The sequence below is a fragment of the Acipenser ruthenus genome, chromosome 3 (assembly GCF_902713425.1).
Source record: "Acipenser ruthenus chromosome 3, fAciRut3.2 maternal haplotype, whole genome shotgun sequence".
Lineage (NCBI taxonomy): Eukaryota > Metazoa > Chordata > Actinopteri > Acipenseriformes > Acipenseridae > Acipenser > Acipenser ruthenus.
The window spans coordinates 66444843-66457207 of NC_081191.1; the positions used below are offsets into that span (position 1 = coordinate 66444843).

Sequence of the window (12365 nt, forward strand, 5' to 3'; positions counted from 1 at the left end):
CAGAAAGCTCTGTCTCAGTCGCAGGTCATGGGTCCTCCAACAGGATAATGACCCAAAACACACAGCTAAAAGCACCCAAGAATGGATAAGAACAAAACATTGGACTATTCTGAAGTGGCCTTCTATGAGTCCTGATCTGAATCCTATCGAACATCTATGGAAAGAGCTGAAACTTGCAGTCTGGAGAAGGCACCCATCAAACCTGAGACAGCTGGAGCAGTTTGCTCAGGAAGAGTGGGCCAAACTACCTGTTAACAGGTGCAGAAGTTACAGAAAACGTTTGATTGCAGTGATTGCCTCTAAAGGTTGTGCAACAAAATATTAGGTTAGCGGTCCCATCATTTTTGTCCATGCCATTTTCATTTGTTTTATTATTTACAATATTGTGTTGAATAAAAAATCAAAAGAAAAGTCTGATTTCTATTAAATGTGGAATAAACAATGGTGGATGCCTATTACTTTTGTCAGTTTCAAGTTATTTCAGAGAAAATTGTGCATTCTTCATTTTTTGTGGAGGGGTACCAACAAATTTGAGCACGTCTGTATATATATATAATGCAATCTTGAGTAAAAGCTCAATATAACCTACTACTATATTGAATATTTTACATGTTTTCTTCCAAATTACATTTGGTGAATATTAAGAAAGGCAAGTTCCAAATTGTAAAACTCTTCCAGCTCAAAGCGGGGTGTTTTGTTGACTGTGAGTTCGTAAGTTTGGTGTGCGTAACTCTGAGGTTCTACTGTACTCAAAAAACATATATTTTGGTTTCCTGGGCAACTAGGGTAGCAGGCGATATCATGTTGATGGTCTCCATACTGTAAGCACTCAAAACCACGACAACAGTATTTATTAGTCTTATCCAAAAAACCCAAGCAAAAACAGATGCAATCACTGTTTACATTTTTGGTACTAAAAGGCAGTTTTTAAAATATGTCAACAGCGTTTTGAACAAAACAAATGATTTATCTGGATGGCTGATTTAAAAAGTAAACATATTTATCATTGATTTATTTCCATACAACTTCACATACAGAAAATATTGACAAACACCATTGGGATACCAGAAGTGTATTATTACTCACAATAAAAGTAACCCGAACAAGACAACAGCATTCAGCAAAAATACACAATACATCTGGAGCTGATATGTTCGAATGGAACATGGTACATAATTCGCAAACATGAGAGGCCAATTCCTGTCTGGATCATAGATGCTAATTAACCCCAACACTTTGTCAAGTCAGGTCCCATTCCAACGATTCAGCATCTACAACTTGGCTTGGCAACCCACTTTATACCCTTCATACAAAAACTCTCCTATCCTAGGATTACTAATACCATTATCATAGTATATGTATCACTCATGGTTTAAGGCTACGATTTTGTGACAGAGGTCACGGAAATCGTGAATTTGAATAGTCAGTGAAATCTTGGAAATGGATGTAAAAACACATTTGATTACGGCCTTCTTTTACTCTGCCAGTATCTGTAAATTGTTTGGTTGTGTATGCACGCAGGATTCACGTGTAGCTATGTAGGTCAGCGAATGAGATTTGTAGGCGAGCAAGCATGTAAATGAGTGGACAGGAAGTTTATGGGGTGAAAATATAATGACAGAAGTGCGAGCAAAGTTGCAAATATCACTACAGTAGAGAAGTGAAAAATATCCAAAGGGGACGTTTCATGAAGTGGTGGCATGATGTTTTGTACACACAAACGAAAAGCAAGCTGTGATAAACATGCTGAAAGTGCTTTACATAAACGGAAGCTACAGGCCATTGAATCTGCAGTAGGAAAGACTGCTAAAATACAAAAAACGGTTAGTGAGCTGTTTTCTGTAAAGACAGAAGAACAAATGCATCGGAGAACAAAAGTTTACCGACTTAGAGGCTTTCTTTACAACATACTGTTTCAGAATTATGGAAAACTCTAACTGTACGTTTTGTACTCTAAAGTAACATTTAAACTTGTCAGTAGTCAAAAGCAATAGTCTTTATATTATTAGTTTTGGTTTACTATATTAAAGCTCTTGTGTATGTTGATGAAGCTAAAACTACATTATTTGGTGACCTTTCCATGAATTCTTGTTTTTTTGCTGCACCTTGTCTGTGAAATGTACTAAAAAATTACCGTGCCAAAATCATAGCCTTACTCATGGTCAGCTAATGGTCTAAATGTTATATAGGCCAAATGTATATATTTTTTGTCTTATCTGCCTTTTCTCCAATGGAACGGTGGCCCCTATATATATACAGTATCCCCGGAGAACTGTTAATGAGGTTTACTGTCTTGGTAAACAATAAATAATATAAGTATTATTAATACAAACTAGTAGGTGGGTTCTCTTACCTTTGTATCCCAGAATGGCTACAGTGATGGTTAATAAGGCACATAGGACATATAGAAGCACAATTGCGCCTTTCAGTGCCCAGTTGTTTTTGCATTTGGTACACTGGGTGCCCTCCTGAATTCCTGTAACAGAAGAAACTCACTTCAGAACATTTCAGAAATTAAGTCAACTTAGAAGACACCAAGAACCAACCAGTCAGCATTCAATTTGGACCAACATTATAGGCATGATATACAGCAGATTAAAACTAGACAATGTCTTTCCTGTTAGAAGCCTATTCTGTATAACAGATAGTAATGGTGTATAACCACTGGTTTCCTACAGTAATTTGTCTATTTTCCCTGGAAACAGGGTTGCTGTTGTTCCTTTTTTCCTTTCATTGATCAATACTGTTTTTATTGTTACAGTTCTCTACCATGGGTTTCACTGGTACTTGTTTGTTAAAAACACTTTTGTTGCAGAAGCCAAGAGAAAGAAAAAAAAAAGTCAGAGCATTACAGCTTTATTTAACTGCACCTCCAGGAAAACAGAGGAGTGAAAGAGGAAACCTGGCCTAAGATTTGTGTGTGGCTACGGCTCTTAAGAAAAGGAATTTCCTTATAGACACCTCTCTGCAGTGTTTTTAAAGTGACACCCCAACACTGAGTAGGAAATGGGGAGCAAAAGCATGTAATGCACACTTGTTTTCTTAGCCTTAGGAAACGTGTTAATTGTTTTCTTGCTGTGGCCTTTAAAGGAATTGAGGAATTGTTTGCACTGCCAGTTATGCCTGTAGAAACTATTAAATCAGCTGAACAAAAACAAAACGGGTCTAGAAAAGTTAGCTTTCTGTCAGAATTCCTGTTGTTCTGTCCTAATTACTTCCAGATCATCTATCACTGTGGATCAATTGTGGCCAGCCCTGACAAATAACTAAAATATTGCAGTGCTTGTCTTCTTTCTATCTCTAAGAAGCATGATTACTATTAGAACATTATCTTCAACAATAATTCAACTCACAAGGATCTACACTCGTCGACGTATGCGCTGGTGTGTCTAATATATTAAACTACTGTACCAGTGACACAATGGGATTACTACAGCCATGGTTATGGCTCACCCAAACTTAACTGTCAACAACCTGATTTATTTGTCATTCAGGTCATGTTGCTGGGTAGAAACACAAAACCACTGTTCTAATTAAAAGTTTAAATGTGTTACTCTCAATACCCTTAGTCATTTTGAATGTTAAACGCAAGCTTTCAGACACTTGACTGACCTCCTCTCGACCTAGACGCGTGCGTACAAGGAGAAAAAAAAATGTTGTTAAACTTATCGATTTTCAGAATATGAAAGCTTCACTGTTAACACAATAGCTAAAAAGTACATTATTGGTTTATGCTATGTGTCAGGAAGACATACCTCTTTGAATTATCTTTCTATCAGGTGTGGTTTTGTAAGATATATGGGTTGGATTAAGTCAAGTCACCTTCAAGTTTAGCTTATCCTGCGCTCTGAGACAACGGCAACGAGTGTGACCACTATTAGTGTGATTGTTAACGTGGAGGTACCAAACAGTGGTAAGGGGAAGCAGCAGTTTGCTTTTTGTGCAGAATTAGGAAATTATGATGAAAATTGTGATGAAAGTGCTGGTGTGTTTGAAAATACGCTTTTGGATGATTATGCACAAAATGAGCTAAGGATTCTGTCTTAGATCGTGGTTATTATTGTTGTACATTAGGAATAGATGCTGATGCACTAATCCTTTGAGCAAAAAATAATATAAAGGAGCGTGGCGTGATAGGAGTAGATGCTGATGCGCTAGGGAGGTTGATGAAAAGGCTGATCCCTGGAGCCAGCATTATAGTCTAATTGAACAGCATAAATATGCAAATAACTGCTTATCCAAGCCAGCTGTTTGAAAACTGGTTCCAAGCCATGTATATAGTTAATTGATACTGTTGTTGTTAAAATTAGTTAACTTTTGTACTAATCCTTTTGCATATTTTTTACATGATTCAATTTTTTTACTAACTATTTTCCATACATTTTATTGTAAAAAGCCCAATGATGACTACCTCCCAATCAATGACGTATGGAAACAGACAAGGAATTATCTTCTTCTGATCTTAGGCACCTAGGAAAGGACTTTCTAAGGGCTTGTTGTTAAAGCAAGAAATTAAGGTCATCAATGTCTAAACGCAAACTTTTTTTCTTCTCCATTGTTGTTTCCATCAGCCCCAAAAAACGCATATGTCCTCGCCGACTCAATTTTGAGGGGCCTGGAGGTACGGATGCCACAACACCTATGGCTACATCCGGGTACCACACTGCAGCGCAGCACACACCAGCATGTGTACCACCTGCAGGCCCTAAAAGAGGACATATTGCTGGTTATCCACATTGGGACAAATAACGTAGCTCGTGGTGACTCTCCTCATGAGATCCATGGCAGTTTGTGGCAGTTAGGAGAGCTTCTCCCCATAAAGTTTTTATTGCTTTGAGCTCTATTTTACCCCGGCCCTGTGATGACACATCGAGGTCTGGAGTTGTGAAAGAAGTCAGTCGTGTTCTTTCACAGCTCCCTAGTCAAATGGATAATGTGCTCTTCCTCAGAAGCAATCGCTTGTTTCTGAGGAACAAGCAACCTGTTGCTAAGTTTTTCAGACCAGATGGCCTTCACCTGAGGGCAAAAAGAACATTTTTTACTTAATTTCAAATTTTCTTCATCATTATTTTAAATCTTTTAAATGTATTTATTTATTTAAGTTGTATTATCTAGGGGTTCAGAACTGCCACCTTTTTATTTGTTTTTATTTTTCTTAATTTATTTATTTTACTTATTTTTTTTCACTCCCTTGTCACATAAAAAGACACTATTTTCATTTAGTCCTGTAATGAAATTTACAGTTGTAGAAAAAGTGCTACAATTTTGCACAACATGTTTTTTAACAGTGTAAATAATGAAAGTATTTTGTATTTATTACGTATCCTAAAACAGTCATATATGTAGGACCATATATCAAAGCCTCCAATCTTTACTTAACTCCTATTTTTTTAAAGGAGAAAAATATATGTTAATGTTACAAAATGAGAAACAATCAGTTTGAAAGTGCATGAGAGATTAAATTACTTGATTGCTTGATTCTAGTTTTGTGAAATTAACATAAGTTTTACCTCTTTCAAAAAATAGGTGTTATTTTAAGATTTTAAAAACAGACCATTATGTCCTGTTATATTTCTTTCTTCCTAAGCGTTGTTGTTTGATACAATTTTGAAAAAGGGTATTCCACATAATTTCAACATAAAGTTATTAGTAGCATTACATATTTATCAGGCATGGATTGTGCAACAGGTAAAAAGAACAGCTGGACCATACAGCATGACGAGCAGATGGCGTGGTTTAATGCTGCTACTTTAAAAAAAAAAAAAAATAGTCTGAATTAATGATTTAATTAATGTTTGAAATTGTTCGTTATTATTATACTGACTTATTATTAAACCATAGAACATGAATAAAGATGAGCTTTATGAAGTCGCCACCTATTTATTTTCTTAGTATATTAGAGATTAACCCCAATTAGCTTGGGAACTGTGAAGGGACATACTATATGTTGATGCACAGAGAAGATCACGTCACTTAACAATTGTAAGCAGATATATATATGACAAATAAAAAAATCTATAATAATATATATTAAGATGCATTGGAATGGCACATATACAGTTTATTTATTGTTTCAGTGGCATTTATGTATCAAACCAATAATGTAAAATGCTGATATTGTGGCATTTTAACACCTAAGATGTATTTAAAAAAAAGAATGCAGCACTGATATATTTTTATTTTCTTAAGTCCAATACATTCTCTTTAATACAGGTCCATAATACTCAGCTTTTGATCTATCGTTAACAAACCACAAGCCTTCAAAATGACTCATGCACAGTTCTGCTGTGTCATTGCCACACCCTCAGCACATTCTGCCCATAGCGAGATTTGCGGTTTTCAAGAGGCTGGCTTGTACACATAAAACACCAATCCTCCAATTTAAAGCAGTTGTTTAGCTTAGAGTAACATTCTTTTATTATTTGTTTATTTAGCAGATGCCTTTATCCAAGAAGACTTACAGAGACTAGGGTGTGTGAACTATGCATCAGCTGCAGAGTCACTTACAACTACGTCTCACCAGAAAGACGGAGCACAAGGAGGTTAAGTGACTTGCTCAAGGTCACACAGTGAGTCAGTGGCTGAGGTGGGATTTGAACTGGGGACCTCCTGGTTACAAGCCCCTTTTCTTTAACCACTGGACCACACAGCCTCCTTAAACATGTTATTCATTCGGTACAAATATATTACAAATTTAAATTACAAAAGCTGAAAGTTGGCAGAGGCATAAAAAAAAATCAAAGATGGCCACCGGATAAATAAAGAAGGTACATTTGATGTGCAAAAAGTTGTTTTTTACCAGTTTAACGTGTTTTTTCAGATAGTCATTTCAGATATGTTTAAGTTATACGACCACTGATTACAAAAACTGATTTGACCTTTTTTTGATTAAAAAATTTAAAATTATGTTTGACCACCCTAATATTAGATGGTGCACTGTTTAGGTCATAGTTTTTTTTTGCTTTTTTAGTTGATGCAAGCAGCACTGTTTAATACTTTTCTTTTAAATTTGAATTAATACAACTAATTTGTAAAAGCCAATGCAGCTGGAACTATTGTCTAAGTATTGTTTTGGAAAAAATGTTAAGAAAAACAAAGAAGATATGTTCTTGAAGTGTATGGGTACTTCATAAGCTAAAATAAAATAGATGTGATGTGGGGTGTATAACTTGATTTTACACTCTGTTCATTTTTACTTTTTAAATCCATTCAATTACCATTTGTCAGTGGTTTACACTGTTACTACTGGAACATACAGGGCTGTAGTAGTATTATATCTAGATGAATTAAAATGTTGCAAACAAGGGTTATTTCAAAACTAAACCTGTGTATCTTTCTTTATTTATTGGTGTTGATCATGTAGGGAGGGAAAAAAAAGTATTTTAAACACAAAAAAGGTGTTTTCCTAAAATTGAAGTCTCAAAAAGGGGGAGTGCGACCTACACCACGATTTTTACAGTAAGTTGTTTAATAGCACATCACAGTTTTTTCAAGCATAACTGTAACCATGGAAACCTCTTTGCCTGGTTCCTGCCAACAAGATTGTGACAGAGCTTGGGTCACTTCCTCATTTGCTTTTTCTATCAATTGTATCAGATTAATAAATACCAGATGCTAAAGACCAATTTACTGCTGGATTAACATCTGGAAAAAACAACCTACCAACCAGAACAAAGGCGCCTGCTGTCACAAGTGTACTGGGACCCAACAGACAAGACTTAACAAAAAAACAAGCATCTCAGCACCCTTGTTATCTGTATCAGTTTTCTTAGTGTCGTCTTCTGAAGACTTGTGTCTTTCACATATGGTGCCCCTGATGTAGTTTAAAATGTAAACACAATTCAAGAAAATGCATTAGTTTTGCTCTGCTTATACAGCTGCTGTCCTTCATGCACAGGTTGTTATGAAAATATTTGAATGCAGTGTTAATTATTAATATTGTATAAAAAGGTTTGTTTATTTAAAAGAAGACCCGTATTAATATACTGTATCCTTTTAGGATCCAAATATCACTTCCTTGAATGGCAAAACCCATTTATGAAATACATACAATGGCAGTCAACATCATTTCACTTTAGTGCCGCTGACGACAGCCCTATTCTTACAGTACCGTTCAATGTGCTCATACCAAGAACCTTGACATGCTATGGTATCGCTTAAAATACAGTTTGTAAACAAGAAAAAGAACAAACAACAAGAAAAAGAACAAACAACAAGAAAAAGAACAAACAACAAGAACATCGGCCACGTTGGGCCCCCACTAGTGACGTGGGTGTCAACTTTAATCTTGTGTCGGAAGTAATCCAGTTATACAAAAGGAGATACAAAATTGTCAGTTCAGAAAACATTCAAATATATAAAACAATATATATTTTACAAAAGGAACCCAAGCAAACCACTCCATAAGCTAATATCTTGCACATGCTGCTAGAAATCTATACGTTTTCACTGTGCCAAACTGTTTTCTTTCAGATGATATCAACATTTCAGTGGAAAACCGTGGCATACCAGCAAGAGTGGTATTCTATTTACTATTTTATTGAAAAACCTCCTATGATCACACTAACATATGTTTCAAATTCTGTTTAATATTGACTGGATAATTCAATTGGCTTTAGCTCTTGTTTTCCACTTTGTGCTTGACACATATAGAAATTAAAATGTTAAAGACAAATTACATTATTCTCTTGTTTCAGAAAGCTTTTCAGTAGTATTTATGCTACAGATAATAAAGGTTGTTCACCCACAATGAATAGCTGTGCCAGCCTTATTGAGCTTCTCCTGGTTCAATAGTTTTGACAGATAGACGCACAAATAACAAAAACCCACATTCCCCCATCCCCATTCTGGAAGCTGTTGTTCTACTGTGAAAATTGTGTGTATTGTATTGTGTCTTATGCAACCCTGCTCCCTCTGCTATTTGTATATTGTTCCTCTCATCAAAAGCACAACTCACAGAGCACTGTCAGAACTAGAATTACACACTTGGCCTACTTAATTGCCTGTTTTATGTAAATTTGTGTTGGTCAAACAGGAACAATAACTCAATGAAAGATGAAATTGTCTGGAATACTGCCTGGAACTGAGGCAGTTCATATAGAGACAATGGGAAAACGTAACGGTCCAGGAGTTCCCTATAAAGACATTTATTTAATCAGCTAAAAAAAAAGCTGGCAAAGGGAAATGAAAAATATGCAATAAATTGCTGACCCACATTTGATGCAGTTTGCAATTATTATACTCTGGAAATAAGAAAATATGTAGAATATCTATATAAGGATTTGCAAAATATATTTCATGGGATGAGACCATATTTGTTTAGTCCCTTTGAAAAGTAACACATATTCATTTCTGTGCTTCACCCAATAAGACCGGAAACATGCGCTGCACTTGGGTCTGTCATAAAAACAAAGTACACAGTACAAGGTAAAGTCAAATTTCACTCTCTCTAATCCTGTTGGATCCCTTTTTGAGAGCATACAGTACCCTGGTAGATAACTCAAAACTATGGTACATAATCACATACGGTACAAAGTACCAGTATGCATTTTTTAAAGATCTGCAGTACCAGATTGTTTCTACTACCAGTACATGTATATGGATTGAAGATACTTGACGATATGTGGTATATACAAAGCTGCTTGTCTTCATACATTCTCAACAGGCAAATGGTGCTGCTTTGACACCTTATGTTTTGCTTCATGAGAGCAAGGTGACAAGTCAGCCTTTTGACAAATGTCACTTTTATTGTAGAATTGAATCTTCCCAATCCGTGCACAGACCAGGATCAAGGCTACAAGGAATGCATTTAAAAAGTGTGTGTGTATATATATATATATATATATATATATATATATATATATATATATATATATATATATATATATATATATATATCAATCCCTTACTATATATATATATATATATATATATATATAGTAAGGGATTGATTGGTCAGTAAAAACTGGGAAAACAATGTAAACAAACTGGTTGGTAAACACTTCTTATTGTGCAGAGACAATACATGGCGGCATTAGAGCCATGTGGAAGCTACTGGAGTCAGGGTTGGCTCCAGTCCAAATTAATTAATAATTAAATTTAATGTTCTGTCAATTGTCTTCAACGATGTAATTGATTAGCATGTAAAAACTCTGTGTTTGTGAGTGTTGGACGAGGGAGAACGTGACTGGTGACTGGTGACTGGTGACTGGTGGAAAATGATTTGTTATTTGGTTTACTGGTAAACGAACACTGAAACCGGTATTTGGATTTCGAGTTTGGAATGTGATTTGGTTTTGATGACGAGGGAACAGGCTTAGCCTGCCTCGTATTTAGTTAGTATCAACACCTGTTTAGATAGGGCCCGAGAACGGGTTAGGCTTTTGTTTTATTTTCATTTATTTTGTGTTTTGTAAATAATAAACACATGCTACGGCGTTTCACCGCATTCTGGCTGTCAAGTCTTTGTTTAAAGGAGAAAAGATCTGTGACTGGAAGGCAATCCATCACTATATATATATATATATATATATATATATATATATATATATATATATATATATATATATATACATACAGTGGTTTGCAGAAGTATTCACCCCCTACCAATAATATCACATTTTGTTGAATTACAAATAATTTATGCACAGTTTTTCAAACAAACTTTTTTTATTCAAAGCCGTAGCAGGAGGTTAAATGTCAGCAAAACTTGCAAAGAAAATGTACAAAATGAAATTTACTGGTTGCATAAGTATTCAGCCCTTAAGTCACCTTTTGCAGCAATTACGTCTAGGTCTAGGATGGTGACATTTTTTGCCCATTCTTCACGGGAAAATTGTTCCAGTTCTGATAAGTTTGTTGGGCATCGTCGATGGACTGCAATCTTCAAGTCTCGCCATAAATTATTGATTGGGTTCAAGTCACCACTCAAGAACATTCATTCTCTTCTTGTTCAACCACTCCAGTGTGGCTTTGGCTTTGTGCTTCAGGTCATAGTCCTGCTGAAATGTGAATTTCCGCCCCAGTTTCAGAGTCTTGGCTGACTCAAATAGGTTTTCCTCAAGGATTCGCCTGTACTTTGCACCATCCATTCTCCCCTCTATCCTGACAAGCTTCCCAGTCCCAGCTGAAGAGAAGCATCCCCGTAACACGTTGCTGCCACCACCATGCTTGACAGTTGGGATGGTGTTGACTGGGTGATGTGCAGTGTTGGGCTTGTGCCAGACGTAACGCTTGGAATTTAGACCAAAAAGTTCAATTTTTGTCTCGTCTGACCACAAAACCTTTTTCACATGTCTGCAGTATCATCTACATGCTTTGTTAGATCACTATGTGAGTTGCAGCTTGAAAGTCTTTATATACCTTAGGAAATGGTCTGCAAGTTAAACCACTGTGAGTACACACAGGCTGAAACCATTTCACAAATTTTGTGACCTTTCAAACATATCATTTGTACCTGAGCTGATTTAGGGCTGCAGTAGCAAAGGGGTTGAATACTTATGCAACTGAGATTAATCTGTTTTTCTCTGTAAATCTTACTTATTTATATTCTATATCCATTTTTTAACTTCATCAATGTGGAGTAGTTTGTGTAGATTCTACATGTAAAGTCTAATTTGAAAGCGTTGTGTAGTACGCTCAGGTGTTACCAAAATGTGAAAACTTTGCAGCGGGGTACTTTATGTTCCCGTTTAAATGCAACGAGAGCCTGTTTTTTCCTAAGAGTGAGCTGTCTGATTTAGTTCATAAGCAGGAAGGACTCCAAAATACACTTGGCACAAGGAGTGTGGCTTGTGATTTCTATATTTACAGTAGGGAGTGATGTTTAGTGTAATTGGCAAATATTTGTTCTGAATGCACATGATTAATGGTGTTTATATGATATAATGCAGCCTGTAAATGATTTGTAGTGAATTTGAGATATCACATCTTATGGGAAACTAGTTATCTAAACAGTTCTGAATAAAATTATAATTTCTCAACAAAACTTCTTACAAGTATACGGTAGCCATTTCCCTCAACCTACAAGATACAGTTGTCCAAAACCACAGGAGATTATTTAGAACCCCAGATTCAAGATATTTTCAAATGTTTCTGAGGATCTATTTTGGAACAGGATTGTGCTGAGTTTTGCCTGGCAGCAGCAACAGCTGCATTTCACTTTTGTACAGGAAGTTTAAAAAATAAGTTTTTCATGTACCTGAAATAAAAAGAGTGAACAAAGTCATACCATCACTAGTGAAAATTATTATTATTTGTTTATTTAGCAGACTCCTTTATCCAAGGCGACATACAGAGACTAGGGTATATGAACTATGCATCAGCTGCACAGTCACTTACAACATCTCACCCAAAAGATGGAGCAC

General features: G+C 35.9%; 1 protein-coding gene across 1 annotated transcript in view; it reads right to left on the reverse strand.

Annotated features, from left to right (window-relative positions):
* LOC117435610 (collectin-12-like) overlaps nucleotides 1–12365 on the reverse strand; it is a 97103-nt gene that overhangs the window by 30681 nt on the left and 54057 nt on the right. Inside the window, exon 3 of the mRNA XM_034058931.3 lies at nucleotides 2354–2476. Coding sequence (XP_033914822.1) covers nucleotides 2354–2476 — 123 coding nt within the window. The remainder of the gene's footprint in view (nucleotides 1–2353; nucleotides 2477–12365) is intronic.